At 46.3% G+C, this 14294-nt stretch overlaps 1 protein-coding gene across 3 annotated transcripts in view; it reads right to left on the reverse strand.

The window, feature by feature from the left end:
* Positions 1–14294, reverse strand: part of LOC128122210 (myosin-3) — a 37055-nt gene that overhangs the window by 19988 nt on the left and 2773 nt on the right. The window contains exons 2-3 of one of the 3 annotated variants that reach the window (XM_052757579.1): positions 2255–2309; positions 1186–1397 (exon numbers count right to left, since the gene is read on the reverse strand). In XM_052757579.1, the coding sequence (XP_052613539.1) occupies positions 1186–1389 (204 nt within the window). In that variant the 5' untranslated portion in view covers positions 1390–1397; positions 2255–2309. Of the gene's footprint in view, positions 1–1185; positions 14010–14294 lie in introns of those variants that run through there. The other 2 variants (XM_052757577.1, XM_052757576.1) reach the window with 2 other exon arrangements.

Consider the following 14294-nt stretch of genomic DNA (forward strand, 5'->3'; position numbering starts at 1 on the left):
ACTGTGTCCCTGGTGTGGTACCCACAGGGGCTGCCAACTTCGCCGCCCTGTAGAAGCAGCTGTCCAGTTTTGAGGACCCCCCCCCAATCTGTCTTCCTTCACCACTTTCCCTGCTCTTGCAGAAGAGCTGCTGACCCACCCTTCTCTTTCTACAGCATCCCTAGATCTCTTCCTTGAGAGGGAGACTTTCATCACCAAGCCCAGGGGCTTTCCTCTGTGGACGGCCTGTGATGGACCTGTCAGCTCCTGCCCACCTTTCTCTTTGGAGTGACTCTGGAAATAGCCAATCCCTGAGCAGTATGGGCCAGAAAGCTGCCTTCTTCCCTGCTTCCCTTAAGTCACCCTGGGCTGTGGGCTCTCCTGTGCCCTCATAGGCATATTCTCCCAAGACCCAGTGATAATCCTACATTGAGTCTAGTTTCTGCCTTCCATCCTGCTCTGGAAGCCCATTCTCAGCTTCTTTACCTGGAATATGTGGAGGTTCCTTCCAGGAGCTTCCATACTTATACTGCCCCTTTCCTCCCTGCTCCACTGAATGACGTCATTTCCTTCATCTCTTGCATCTTCTTTGTCCTGACTCTGCTTCTGCCTCCATCACACCATGGTGATTGAATCCAGGACCCTGCACGTGCTGGGTCAGTGTTCTACCATTGAGCCATACCCACGGCTCTTTGGTTTTCTTCCTTGTAGCATTTCCAGATTCAGGATTTTCTCAAGTCTCAACTTCCTCCCTTCCTCTCACAGCATATAGTGGGCTCAATTGCCCTTCCCATTCCAGATACAGAGAGCCTGGTCCTTGACGTTGACCTTGTGGTCTTCTAGGGTCCCTGACCTTCCTTGGTTAGATGACCATTGACAGAACTGGGGGAACCTACAAACAGTGGGTGTTCCAGAAGTACTCAGCCCTTGAGACAACAAAGCTGGTTCTCTGGCCTAGGACAATGCAAACAGTGACAAAAGACACCCAAAATAAATCAGCCACTGCAGGGCCCATCTCCCATCTGGCTACAGAGGCCAGGGCATTCAGCTTTCTCCCAGTGTCTGGATACCTCACACTGGTTCAGATGCTGAATTCCAGACCCAGGCTCTGGCTCTGCAAGCAGGTGAAGGAGGGAGGTGATGTTTATGCAAAGCAATGTGAGGAGCTGGGTCAGTGCTGAGGAAGAAAAAGAGCAAACACCTTACCCTGTTGTCTTCCGTCTCCACGGTGACCTTCCCATCCTGGCTACTCTTAATTTTCCCCTTGACATATTCTTCCTTTGAGTCAACCACAAAGCAATAGGTTTTGGCATCAAAGGGCTGGTTCTGGGCTTCAATCCTCTCCTTTTCCGACTTGCGGAGGAAAGGTGCAGCTATGCCGAACACTTCCATCTCAGAGTCGCTACTCATGGCGTCAGCTGCAGAACAAACCCAGCAGTCAGAGCAGTTGCTCCTGGCCAGGCAGCAGGCAGCCTCCCACCCACCCTAGTAGATCAGCCTGCCCCCGAGCTGTCCATGGAAGCTTTTCAGACTGGGTCAAGGAGACCTGGGCTGTTCCATGCCTGGTGGGGCTGGCTCCACACAAGGAGTCAGCACTGGGAAAATGTAATCAGCTCATATTTGTTGAGTTGCTACTGTGTGCTGTGGGCTTAGATAGAGTCTGTTTAATCCAAGTGTCTCAGTTCCTTCAATCTGGGCTTTTGAAATCCCACTCCTGACACTTCATTTTCCTCTTCTGAGATGTGCATATGGCCGACGACAGAACATTCAAAAATAAATACCATGAAAAGTAAATAGATAGATGATAGATAGATAGATAGATAGATAGATAGATAGATAGATAGATAAGACATCCCTCAAAGAGAGCATGCTGAACAGCAAATGGAAGGGGCAGTTTTGAAGTGTTCTGAGTTGAGATGGCTTCTTCCTCTCGCACTCAGAATAGAATAAAGGCCAAGCATGGTGGTGCACGCCTTTAACCCCAGCACTCAGGAGGCAGAGGCAGGTGGATTTCTGTGAGTTTGAAATCATCCTGGTCTACCTAGTGAGTTCTGAACCATCAGGGCTACATAATGAGATCCTTTCTTTAAAAAAAAAAAAATCAAGCAAGCAAACAAACAAAGAAACCCACAAAAAATAGATGGGATCCTCCGGCTGCAGCCCTGGGGAGGAAAGACCTTTCTCTCCCTCCCTGAAGCCTAGTCTGAGAGAGCGCTGGGTGATCTGGGTTTACCCGAAGACTTCCTGAAGCCCAGGGATGGGGCCTGATTCTCACCTGAGTCACACTCACAGGACAGCAGAAAACAGCAGCAGCTGTGGAGCTACAGGACCTGCAACAGCACGCACACAGAGAAACTTTGAGAGTTGTGATGTCTGCAACAGCATGCACACAGAAAAGTTTAGAGATGCGTGATGTCTGCTTCTGTGTTGAACCAGATCTTGATGAGACTCAATTTACACACACAAAGGCCTAGACCGTTATAAAGAGCCTTTAACCCTGAGACAAGCTGGAGGAGCAGACAGGTCATGGCCTCTAGCTAGGTAGAGCTGCCAACTCCCTGGCAGGCTGGCTCTCCCAGCCCACTCTGACAGTTTCTTCAAACTGCAAGATCATCCAACATGAATAGGACAAGGATTCTACATGGACTGAGGCCCTGCCAATAAAAGCTTCTGTTACCAGGTGAGGTCAGGCCTCCTCATTGTCTGTGATCAGAGACAATGCTGAGATTGGCTAATTTAAACTTGGTGACCCCAGCATGTGGTCTTGAGGCAACTAAACACCCAACAGGTATAGAGTCCAGATAGGAAGCGCAGAGTCCTCTGCCCACTCCGTGGATCAGAGAGGCAGCAGGAGACCGTCAAGCCATGGCGGACAGGCCCACATGTGTCCAACAGGTTCCTTCCCAAGCAGAAGAAAGAGAGAGTGAGAGGAGAGAGTAGGACCCCAGTGATGATGACCTGCTCGAGGCAGCAGGCAGCTGGGGACTGAGCCTCACATCTCACTCCACACATGTTCTTTGAGAACACCTTGAGAAGAGAAATGAGGGCCACCTTATGTGACAAAGCCAGGCAGGGCCACAGCCCAGAGCAGTGGCTGAACCTGGTGTGGAAGCAGCAAAGGTCAAAAGAGGTACAAGGAAAGTACTGCCACTTACCTCTGAGCACGACAGAGTGAGCCACAGAGGAGCAGCCACCCCCCTGGGCTTTTATAGGCCACCACTAACCCCCCGGGCTCATTCTTTCTCTATATTTGGAAAGAGAATGAGTGACACCACAAGCTGAGGACTGGCCCCTTCCACACGTATTTTTTTTGTCATTGCCAAGGGAAAAGTATATATAGACATGAGCAGGGTCCGAAACCATCTTTCCAACGGTAGAACGCTGGGAATTTGAGATGCCTTGCTCTGGACTCAGGGGTGGTGTTTCTTCACCTGATACAACGGGATAGTCTTTGCTTTAGAAGCCCCGCCTGACTCCATCCTGCAGGCCTTCCCACCCTGGAAATCAGTGGGAGCTGCTACCACTTGGGAACAGGGGATACTCCGTTGTGCTATTTACTTAGAAATATTATCCCATGAGACAATGAATAAAAAAAAAAAAAAGGATTGAACCTGTTGAAATCTGCTTGGGATTATGAGCCAGACTCATCCCGACTCAAGGTTGTGTCAGGGTAGTTCAACTGTAAAACCTGTGCCATGGAATTAGAGGGTGTTTTTTCTCTCCTTTTCCCTCTCTTTCCTCTCTTTGCTTTCTGTCCCATCACTATCATTATTAACTTAATCCTTTCTTAAGCACCAGTAGGACCAACAAGCAAGTTAATGACAGGGAGCTATGCCACCAGCCCAAATTCACAGTGACAGCTGCTTAGGGCCTGTGGTTATCAAGACATATTACCAATTAGGAAAGACCAGCTGCCAGCCGGGATGGGGGGTGAGGGGAATGGTGGTGGCCTGCAGAGAAAGGGAGGGTGGGTATTGTCTAACAGATGTAGTCATTTCTAAATCAGGACTGGAAAATGAAGAAGAGAATTAAGGTATATTTTAATTTTTTTTTTCCATTTCCATTCTGCTGTTCCTTTCTTAACCCACTCTTTGGGGTGTGTGGCTGAATGGGCACTCCGCAGTTTACTTAATAGAGAACTGCGTGCCAATATATCCCACTTGAGAACGAGGACCGTCCCCTCCCAGCCTACCCACACGCAGCTCAGAAATGGAAGCCAGTTGAGGAAGGGAGAAAACAATGCAAAAGTTTTCATGAGGAGCATTTATTAAACACCCTCTGTATGCTCTTCCCTATCTAGGATGCTTCAAGATGATACACTGGAATCAGAAGATAGACTTTCCCTAACCTAAGTCACATTATGGACAATGAGTCACAGAGACCTCAGAGATTTGTTTCCAAGTTTTAGGGCAATTTCAGATCAGAGCAGCACACATTTATATGTTCAGTGAGGCCAGGCAAGGGAAGTGACTGGAGAGCATGCTGAGGCTCACTAATAACCCCTTGTGCTGCCTCCCAGGCCACTGTGGAGTCACATCTTCTCATTGCTCCTCTAGCTCCAGTTTGGACTGAAATGTCCAAACTGGAGCGTCATTCTTGAAGCGTCATTCTTGAAGTGTCCATCCATTATCTGAAAGAGCATGGGCTCCTGGCTCTGAATTTCCTGCCCAGTGACACACTGTCCCAAGCTTCCATGCTATCTCTTGTCCAGGTCCTGGGAAGAGACGGGTAAGACAGACATGGGACAGTAAGGCATCACTTAGGGAACAGATGTTAGTTAGCAGGCTCCCAAAGACAATACAGGAGGCTGGGGCTACATCTCAGACATTGGTCGACACGGGAGGAGAGATAGGTGCCTCCAGGTTCTTCCTCATCATCTGCAGTCCCCGTTGGGAGGGACTTGCCCTGTATAGCCATCAGTTACCTACATAACTGGAGCCAGTCACATCTCCAGAACTCAGAAGAGAAGTACTCTGCACAGGCTGCTTCCACTGACTGCTTTTCTAAAGTCAGTTATCCTTTCTTCTTGCCCTCAGACTCATTTGACGCCGTCAAGTAGATCCTGAGCCTAGCAGGAAGCATGACGGAGTCAAACATGCCCCACTGAGAGATCCACGAAGTCACTTGCTAAGCACCCTTCCTTACACGTAAGGAATCGGAGGCAGGAGAGAGGGGGAGGTTCCAGGGGCCGTGAAGAGAGCAGCATCAGGCTGCTTCTCCAGAAGTTGTGAGGAACGTGGATGACAACAGTCACCATGGCCCAGAAAGCAGCTTAAAGAGTGTGTGGAAGGAGGGCTGGAGAGATAGCTCAGAGGTTAAGAGCACCGACTGTTCTTCCAGAGATCCTGAGTTCAATTCCCAGCACCCACATGGTGGCTCACAACCATCTGTAATGAGATCTGGCGCCCTCTTCTGTGTACATAATAAATAAATAAATCTTTAAAAAAAAAAAAGAGTGTGTGGAAGGAACCAAGAGGCAGAAATTCTCAGGTGGTGGGCATGGCTTACTACAGAAGAACATGGAGCTGACAATTAGGCATACCCCAGTCACCCGCACCCAAACCATAGGATAGGACACTGTGCTTCCGGGACCTGTTCTCTCACCTGTGAAATGAGAGTGATATGCGCATCTCACGGACTATTAGGTGCATCCCGTAGGCCATTCGAGTATTTGGCACACCAATGTTTGTCAGATGTAAGCTGTCTTCTCTGCTTGAATGCATTACGGTATGAGATGACTGCCTTTCTAAGTGGTAAGCTTGAGTGGATTATTCTGAATATGTGTTTACTGAGCTGCAGAGAGGGAATGATATCAGACAATATATTTTAAGGTGTCTATATAAAGAGAAAGTCTTAGAGATAAGAATATTTTTGCCACCAGAAGAGGCAGCTTTCTGGGGCAAACTGGACACTCTCTTGGCATGGAATTCTTCCTCTGATAAACAGGGGACAGATGACATATAGTATATTATTAGCCATCTCTTGGGAACAGAGAAACCCTTGTTCTTTGAGCCGTCACACAGGCAGAGCTAATCCCCACAGCCGGAGCCCAGGGCTTCATTTATCCCTTAGAAGCTGGGAAAAAATGAAGTGTGTCTCAGGAATGCAGGCAGGCTCAGGAGGTCAGGTGCTCGCCACCGGCCCTGGGATGCCTAGCTGCTTCCTCCCTGGCTTTCTGCCTCCTGTTTGATGTCTGAACCCACAGTGGATGCTGGGGCTCCGGGCCATGCAGCAGCATTCCCGGGACCACTGTGTGCCAGAGCATGAAGTCAGCTTCAGTGAGCACATGGCTCCTGGATCAAGTGCCTTCTCCACGTCCCACTGTGAGGGGGATTAGGTGTCACTGGAAATGAGGAACTTCATTATTCTAGTCCAAAACCATTCCCTGGTTCTGAGGTGAAAGGTAGAGGCCCTGAGCCAGGAAGGAATTCAAGCAAAGAGAGGCCAAAGCTCTTCCTTCAGTTCAAGTTGACAGTATATGCTTTCTCTGTTTTGTTTTGTTGCTATTATTGAAACATTTTTCAGTGTACAGGTAAGTTCGAGGCATCACAAATGATTTCGCATGGGCAAGGGCCACACAGTGGATGCTTGGCCAGTTTGCTCTGTTCTTCTGCCCATTTTCCTCCTCTGCCTACCCACTCCTCTCCCTCTTCCTCTCTCTCCTCCTCTTCTTTCTCTTTCTCCTCTTTTTCCTCCTCCCCTTTCCCTTCTTCTCTTCATCTTCTTTTTCTCCCTTTCTCTCATTTTGCTGTGTATCTGCAAATAAGTAGCAGCAGATGGGAACCTTCACTTTTTATTATCATCTCCTAAAGATAAGGGCAATTTCCACCTAATAAAATGAACGATAATTCCTGTATCATTTCTTTTAGTCCATATTTTCCACTCTCACAGCCCATAAATTCACCCCATTGTAGATCTCTTCTCCCTGACATTAGAAATGAATCTTCTTTGGGGTACTTTGTGGCTATACCTCTTCGGTTTTATAGAACACTCTTCCATCTGATTTTTGATTGCATCTTTGAGTGATGGAAACATACACTGAGCATGTTTTACATACATGGCATAGAACCAAAGAGTGCAAGGTGGAGGACCTATGGAGAGAAGTGTCTCTGTCTTCAAGGAGGTCTCTGTCTCTTGGGGTGGGAAGAGGATAAGATATTAACCCTAATTGTGTCAGACAAGATGGTGAGTGGCATCAAAAGGCACTTGTGACTATGAACTCAAGTGTGATAGCAGCGACTTCTAGCTGGACAAAACAGGTACCAAGAAGGCAGTGAAAGGTTATTTGGTGAAGAAGCACACTCAGACCTGGAGCAGGGTAGGTACAGAAGCTCCCCTGACCCCATTATTCCCCATGCTTCCTGTTACTCTAGGGGGACCGCTGTCTGAAAGTTTTACTATAGTGTTCGGCTGGGATCTTTTTCCTTTTAAAACAGGACCTCTCTATGTAAGGAGAACTGCTTTGCACCGAGCCACCCCTACTGCCTCTGCCTCCTGTGATTGAGGCCTGTACCATCACACCTGATCTTGTCTGGATTTTCAGAAGACGGAGACCACATGCACACAATTCATTATTACCGTTTAGTGTAATAAACTGACTTTATTTGTACTGCTGTTGATGTCTGCTTGTACCAGGTTATGGGTTCCACTGATCACAGATGTGTACAGATAGTGGAAAGTGTACTTCCTGTCAGGTTAGGCACCTCCTGTGGCTTCAGGCACCCCCTAGGGTCTTAGAACCTATCCCGCATGCATATGTGAGTGGTAGGGATAGAATTAATGAAGAGGATGTTTGGGGGAATGTGTTCTATTGAGGGGAAGAGCAAGGCCAAAAAAGACAAGAAAGAGGAAACTTTCAGGGAATGAGAAATAAGCAGACCCTAGAGAGCTGTAGTCCGGGGGAAATCATCACTCGGCAATAAACAGCTACTGAAGCCTCGGAATTCTCCCTTCCTTTGGAAGGAGAAGCACATGGCTGAAGAGATGGAGGAGGGATATGATTTGCCTTTTTTTTTTTTTGGTTTTTCGAGACAGGGTTTCTCTGTGTAGCTTTGCGCTTTTCCTGGGACTCACTTGGTAGCCCAGGCTGGCCTCGAACTCACAGAGATCCGCCGGCCTCTGCCTCCCGAGTGCTGGGATTAAAGGCGTGCGCCACCACCGCCCGGCATGATTTGCCTTTTTACAACTTTTCTACTGCCCTATTCCAAAAATTAATACATCCAAAACATAGTTTTTAAAGTCTCCCTATTCTGCCAATGTAATAAAAGTTCATCTGCCTTCCATCATATAACTTATTCTAAGTACTAACTATGAATGCAAGAGTAAAACCGACTGGCACTTTCAGTCTCTTTGGGGCACTGCTCTGAAGATTTGGCAAGCCAAATTATATAAATACTATGCGGGAGGTACTGGCATGCCTGTTGAGGATTGCAAAGGAAGCTGGAACACAGGGAAGGAAAAGATACCAGCTTGGGGTATGCAGCCAGCAAGCAACCAGCTTGGAATTAGAATGTCAAAGCCAGGCTATAAAATACCTCATTAACTCAGTGGGAAGAGAGCGGAGACAGGTGATTCGGAGATCATGACACAAGCTGGACTACCTGCAAAACGGATCAGGAGAAGCTTCTAGAAAATGTCAACTCTTAATCTGTCAGAGACAGAGCTGGTGCTGAAAAGTGACCCCCATAAGGCTATGATGTCACACACACCGGTAAAATAGAAGGACAAGACTGGAGGGGAAGGCGTTTGTTGGGTCTGTGACATTCAGCGGGCTCAGAGGAGATGACAGCTACCATCACAAGTCTGCTGGACTGAAAAGATTGATGGGGCTCGTGTGGTTGGGAGCGTGCAGTGCCCTGATGGAAGTGGATGAGAATGCTCTCCCAGGACAGGAGAAAAGAGATTCTAAGAAAAGCTGCTTGCATAGAGGTAAGGCCCTGCCAGGAGATTCGGCAGTAACAATAAAAGGTACAGGCAGTGCCGTACAGAAGGGAGAAGATGGCAGCCCATTGGCAATAGGCAGGCATGGAGGAAAGAGATCAAAGGTGTCACCAGGTTACCAATGCCACGATGGAAAACAAATGGCACTGTGACAGCAGGACTCGGGAAGAAAGATAGTCAGTGGAGAAGGGGGCAGTTAAGGTTTCAATCATACCTCTGGTGGTGCTTTGAATGAAAATGGCCCCCGTTGGCTCATATGTTAGAATGCTCAGTCCCCAGGTAGTGGCACTATTTGAGAAGGATTAGAAGGTGTGGCCTTGTTGGAGGAGGTGTGTCACTGGGGGTGGACTTTGAGGTTTCAAAAGCCTACCCCACAGCCAGTCTCTCACTCTCGCTCTGCCTCCTGCCTGTGGATCAGGATGTAAGCTCTCAGCTACTGACCCAGCACCATACACGCCTGCCTGCTGCCTGCTTCCCACCATGATGATCACGGACTCACCTTCTGAAACTATAAACAAGCCCCAAATTCATGCTTTTTCTTATCAGTTGCCTTGGTCATGGTGTTTCATCACAGCTATAGCAATCCTAACTAAGGCAGCCTTTAATTTGGAGGATAACATAGGTTTCACTTAGAGAAATCTTTCCATCTGCTCAGATCTTAGAAGCACCCAAGAAGTTGAGAGGACAAAGTCTGAATGAGCAGTTTGACGACAGGAGACCCACAGCAATGGGTATAGGGGCCAAAAAAACCCAAAAACTTAAAGAAAAACTGATGTGTGTTTTGGTGTGTGCAAAAACCTATGTACAAGTGTTGCTACAGGAGGGAATGACTCCACACCATAAATACCAGCCATCTCCAGGCTAATATGACAAGATTCCAAGAAAATTCCAACTCTTTTCCCCTGGAGCTTGAAAGTCAATCCCAAATTTCAGACATGAATGATAAACAACAACAACAACAACAAAACAAAGGAGAGAGAAGTCACAGGATGCCATTGCAATGACTAGAACACAATCCACAGCCCGGTGTGGCAGCACCTTTAATCCCAGCACTCAAGAGGCAGAGGTAGGATCCCTGTCTCTGAGTCTGAGGCCAACCTGTTCTTCCTACTGAGTCGTGAGTTCCAAGCCATCAGGTCAACACAGTGAGATTCTGTAAATAATCAATAAATAGCAAAAATAAAAATGAAGCAAACAAAACATGCCACAGTCCACACACAATAGAGTCATACTGGGCATGAACACAGACAAAGGGACATGAAAGAAAATCTAGACCGACCTCTGGAGATGTCTGTGGAAAGCTGAGAGTGAAGACAGAAGCATCTCAGGACCAGGATGGACTCTAATAAGCAGTGCTCGGACACCCTACGGCCATCCGGAAAAAGAGAACAGTCCAGAAGCGGACCTCACACCACACATCAGAATGAACTATGTGTCAGGTCCAAATGTAAAGACAGAAACAAGCACTAAGGGAAACCTGGGTGATTCTTTTATGATCCCTGCCTGCTGTCTCGACATTCCGAGCAGAAAGATTCAGGATACATGTGTTCTGACAGGGCTACTGTAGTGTCCTGGGGAGCAGTCTCAGTGCCTCACCTGTCTGTCCTGAATCAGAGCAGGGAAGGAGGCAAACTCAATCCGTGCTAAGACCTTCCCTGGGTTCCTGGGGCTAGCTCAAGCTACTACCTTCTCCCCTCTCTCCCACTTCTCCCTCCCCTCCAGTCATCTGGGGCAGGAGCCAAATGTTGAGGTTTAAGAGCCAGACCTTGGGTAGAGACTGGAAACGTGATTTCCCATATGCCTTCGTCCAGTCTGCAGGGTCCTTAGGGCTCAGGCAATCTCATGATGGTGAGGAGAGAAGGTGGGGGGACCCAGATAAAAATCTAGGGGGAAAGCTACTTCTTTTTAAATCATCTGCTCATGTGACCTCCCATGGAAGACCCCAATAAATCCTTAGATTCTGTCTCTAACTCAGCCCCTTCCCTCCTGCATGTGTTAACAGTTACCTTGGGTGTTGAGAGCAAGGCCAAGCATGGTGGTTCACATCTTTAATCCTAACACTCAGGAGGCAGAGGCAAGCAGATCTCTGTGAGTTCTAGGCCAGCCTGGTCTACATAGTGAGTTCTAGAATAGTCAGGGCTATGTAAAGAGATTGTCTCAAAACATCCTAAAAGAAACAAAAACAAAACCAAAAAAACAACCATACATTTTACTCCAAAAGACAGGTCCAGGGTTAGGGCTGGAACACCCTCCCCCAGTTCTGACCCAGTGTGGGTTGAGGCAGCAAATCCCCTAGAGAGGGTTCCTGAAAAAGAAGAAGGAGGAGGTAGAGCTTGGGGACCCCTATGCTCAGGTTTACCTGGGTGGGGCTGGGGGTATGATTGAAAGGTCTAGGGATCCTATGACCTCAAATGCTCCCCCTGCAGGGTGAGGGAAGCAAAAAAAATATGTTGAATTTATCATCATGACAATTTTCAAAGATCTATGGCAAACAAAATTGGCACAATCAAACAACAAATGGCAAAATATAATAAAATATTTTAATATACCTCATAAAGGCATATTTAGATCATAGGCAATGGTATTTGATATTACTGGGGGTATGAATTCAGGTGCATAGTAATCAATCATGAACAAGATGACAGATGATGTAGCAGACACTGTGTCCTTAATATATAGATAGTTCTTAGAAATTAAGAAAAAAGAGACAAAAACCCTTTTAACTAGAAGCAAATGGTAAGTCAACAAACAGAAGGATTTATACAAAAGATATATATACATGCATGTGGCCTTTAAACATGAAAAATGTTTATCTTCTTAAAAAAAGAAAGTCATATTAAATCATGCCCAATTAGACAAAAGAAAATCTGAACACTACCAATTTAATTTGTTGGCAAGCAGAGAATAGACACAGGTTTCTGGTTGGTGAAAAACAGTATGGAGGAGAATCTGGGAAAATATTAAACCAGCCAAAGAAATAAAAGTAGGTATGTGGTATCCTGTTGGCCCAGAAAAATCACTTTGGAACTATTCCAAAGATACATCTCCACAAATACAAAGCAAACTAACTAACTAACTCAGCATAAGCTACTTGTATATTTGGGGTTTTTTATTTTTGTTTGTTTGTTTTGAGATTTTTTTTACTTTTATTATATATATATATGTGTGTGTGTGTGTGTGTGTGTGTGTGTGTGTGTGTGTGTGTGTGTGTGTGTGTGTGTGTGTATGTGTGTGTTTTGCCTGAATATGTCTGCATACCACATCTGTGCAGTTCCCAGAGGCCAGAAAAGGACTTCAGATCCCCTGGAACTGGAGTTACAGATGATGGTTAGCTGACATGTGGGTCTGGGAACTGAACTTCCTCTGGAAGAGCAGTCAGGGCTCTTGACTGCTGAGCCATGACTCCAGAGTGGCCAGGCTGCTTACTGGGACACCATTTCCACAATAAAAGATTGGAAGCAGCACAAATGCTCATTAATACACAACTGATTAGATGATTTGTGCCATAATTTATGATGGTTCCATAATGGAATTAGAAATATCTCTATGAGCTGATGTGAATTAATCTCCACAATTTCTCGGCAATGAAAAAGTAAAAAAGAGAGAAGTCCAGAACAGTGCATAAAAGTGCAGATTTTGGTGCAAGAAAGGAGAAACAAAGTATCTATTTCTACTTGCTCCTTTTTACCCCAAAAGAAGGTATTTTAGTTATTTTAGTATTGCTGTAATAAAATGCCATGTCCTATGCAACTTATAAAAGAAAGCATTTAATTTGAGGCTTATGGCTTTAGAGGATCAGAATCCATGATGGCAGAGCAAAGGCTTGGTGGCAGGAACAGTTGGGAGCTCACATCTGTTGACCTGAAAGTTGGAGGCAGTTTAGACACTGGGAATGACCTGAGCCTTTCAAAACCTTAAAGCCCGACCCCAGTGACTACTTCCTCCCACAAGGTCACACTTCTTAATCCTTCCCAAATAGTTTTATCGTCTGGGGACCAAATACTCAAACATATGGGTCTATGGGGGCCATTCTCATTCAAACAACCACAGAAAGCTAACCCAGAAATTAATGTCAACAGCTACCTACAGAGAGCAATGGGAATGACGTCTTTTGTGTGCTTTATAAATGTATATGTGTGGGTAATAGGAATTGTACCTGTTTTATACATTCAAAAATAAGGTTAAATACCTGGGCATGGTAGAATGGCCTATAACCCCGGCACTTGGGAGGCCAAGGATCTTACATTTAAAGTCAGTCTTGGCTATACAGTGAGCTGCTGCCTCAACAAAACATAAAAAAGAATTAAAGAAATTGGGATGTTTGCTAAGTGGTTCTTTTGGCTGTAATGCCAGGCTGTGTTAGAAACGATTTCACACAAGCCAGGCTTTTCTTTTATAATTTATCCTTATGGGAACTGAGTGGGGACTTGTAAGCACTACATTAATCCCTCAAATCTATTTATCTTCCACTAAGCCCTATCTCTTAAAGGTTTAATTATCTCCTAACATAACTCCACCAGGGACCAAGTTTTTAGAACATGAGTCTTTGGGGGAATGTTCTCAAAAGGTACCTATTATAGTATCAGATCATAGGAAATGATCACAGTTGGTATTTGATGCTATTGAGAATATGAAAATGGGTGCATAGCAACTGGGAAGGTTGTGGGCAAAGTGACAGGTAATATGGCAAAAAAATGGTCACAGCAAGGGACAAATGGCAGCCTATAGACCCCAGTGCCATTTGCTGCCAGAGAAAAAGGCAATGTCGTTTTTGAGTCTACCTCAAGTGACCAGACAGGTTGAGTGTGACAATAGTTTTGGTTGGGGATGGATCTAATGTGAGTCTGTCTTAGAGTTGTAAGAAAATGCCTTAGATCCAGGCTAGGCTAGGTCTGCATGCAGGCTTGGGATACTGAGATACCAACGGAAGGGAATTTGCACTTCCTAGTGTCAGGGAGAATAGAACTCAAAAAGAAGAAGAAGGAGAATGAGGAGGAGGAGAAGGAGAAGGAGAAGAGAAGGTGATATCTCTTCCCCTGGCCCCCAACTTCTTTTAATTAATTTTTTTCATTTATTTTATGTACCATCCAGTTTCCCCTCCCTCCTCTCCTCCCTCTCCCTCCCCCACCTCACTCCTAACCCCACCCCTATCTGCTCCTTTATCTCCAATCAGAAAGGGGCAGGCCTCCCATGGGAATCAACACAGCATGGCACATCAAGTTGAGGCAGGACCAAGCTCCTCTCCTGCATTAAGGTTGCCCTGGCCCCCGCACCACCACCCCCATCTTTAATAAGAGGCAACTATGCACCAGGGTTTCTAACAGAAAGTAGTGATGGACTTCAGTTTTGCATTTGTGTCAAGAGACACATGGGCA

This window comes from Peromyscus californicus, unplaced genomic scaffold (genome assembly GCF_007827085.1).
Source record: "Peromyscus californicus insignis strain IS unplaced genomic scaffold, ASM782708v3 Scaffold_3__1_contigs__length_106647218, whole genome shotgun sequence".
In the NCBI taxonomy this organism is placed as follows: domain Eukaryota; kingdom Metazoa; phylum Chordata; class Mammalia; order Rodentia; family Cricetidae; genus Peromyscus; species Peromyscus californicus.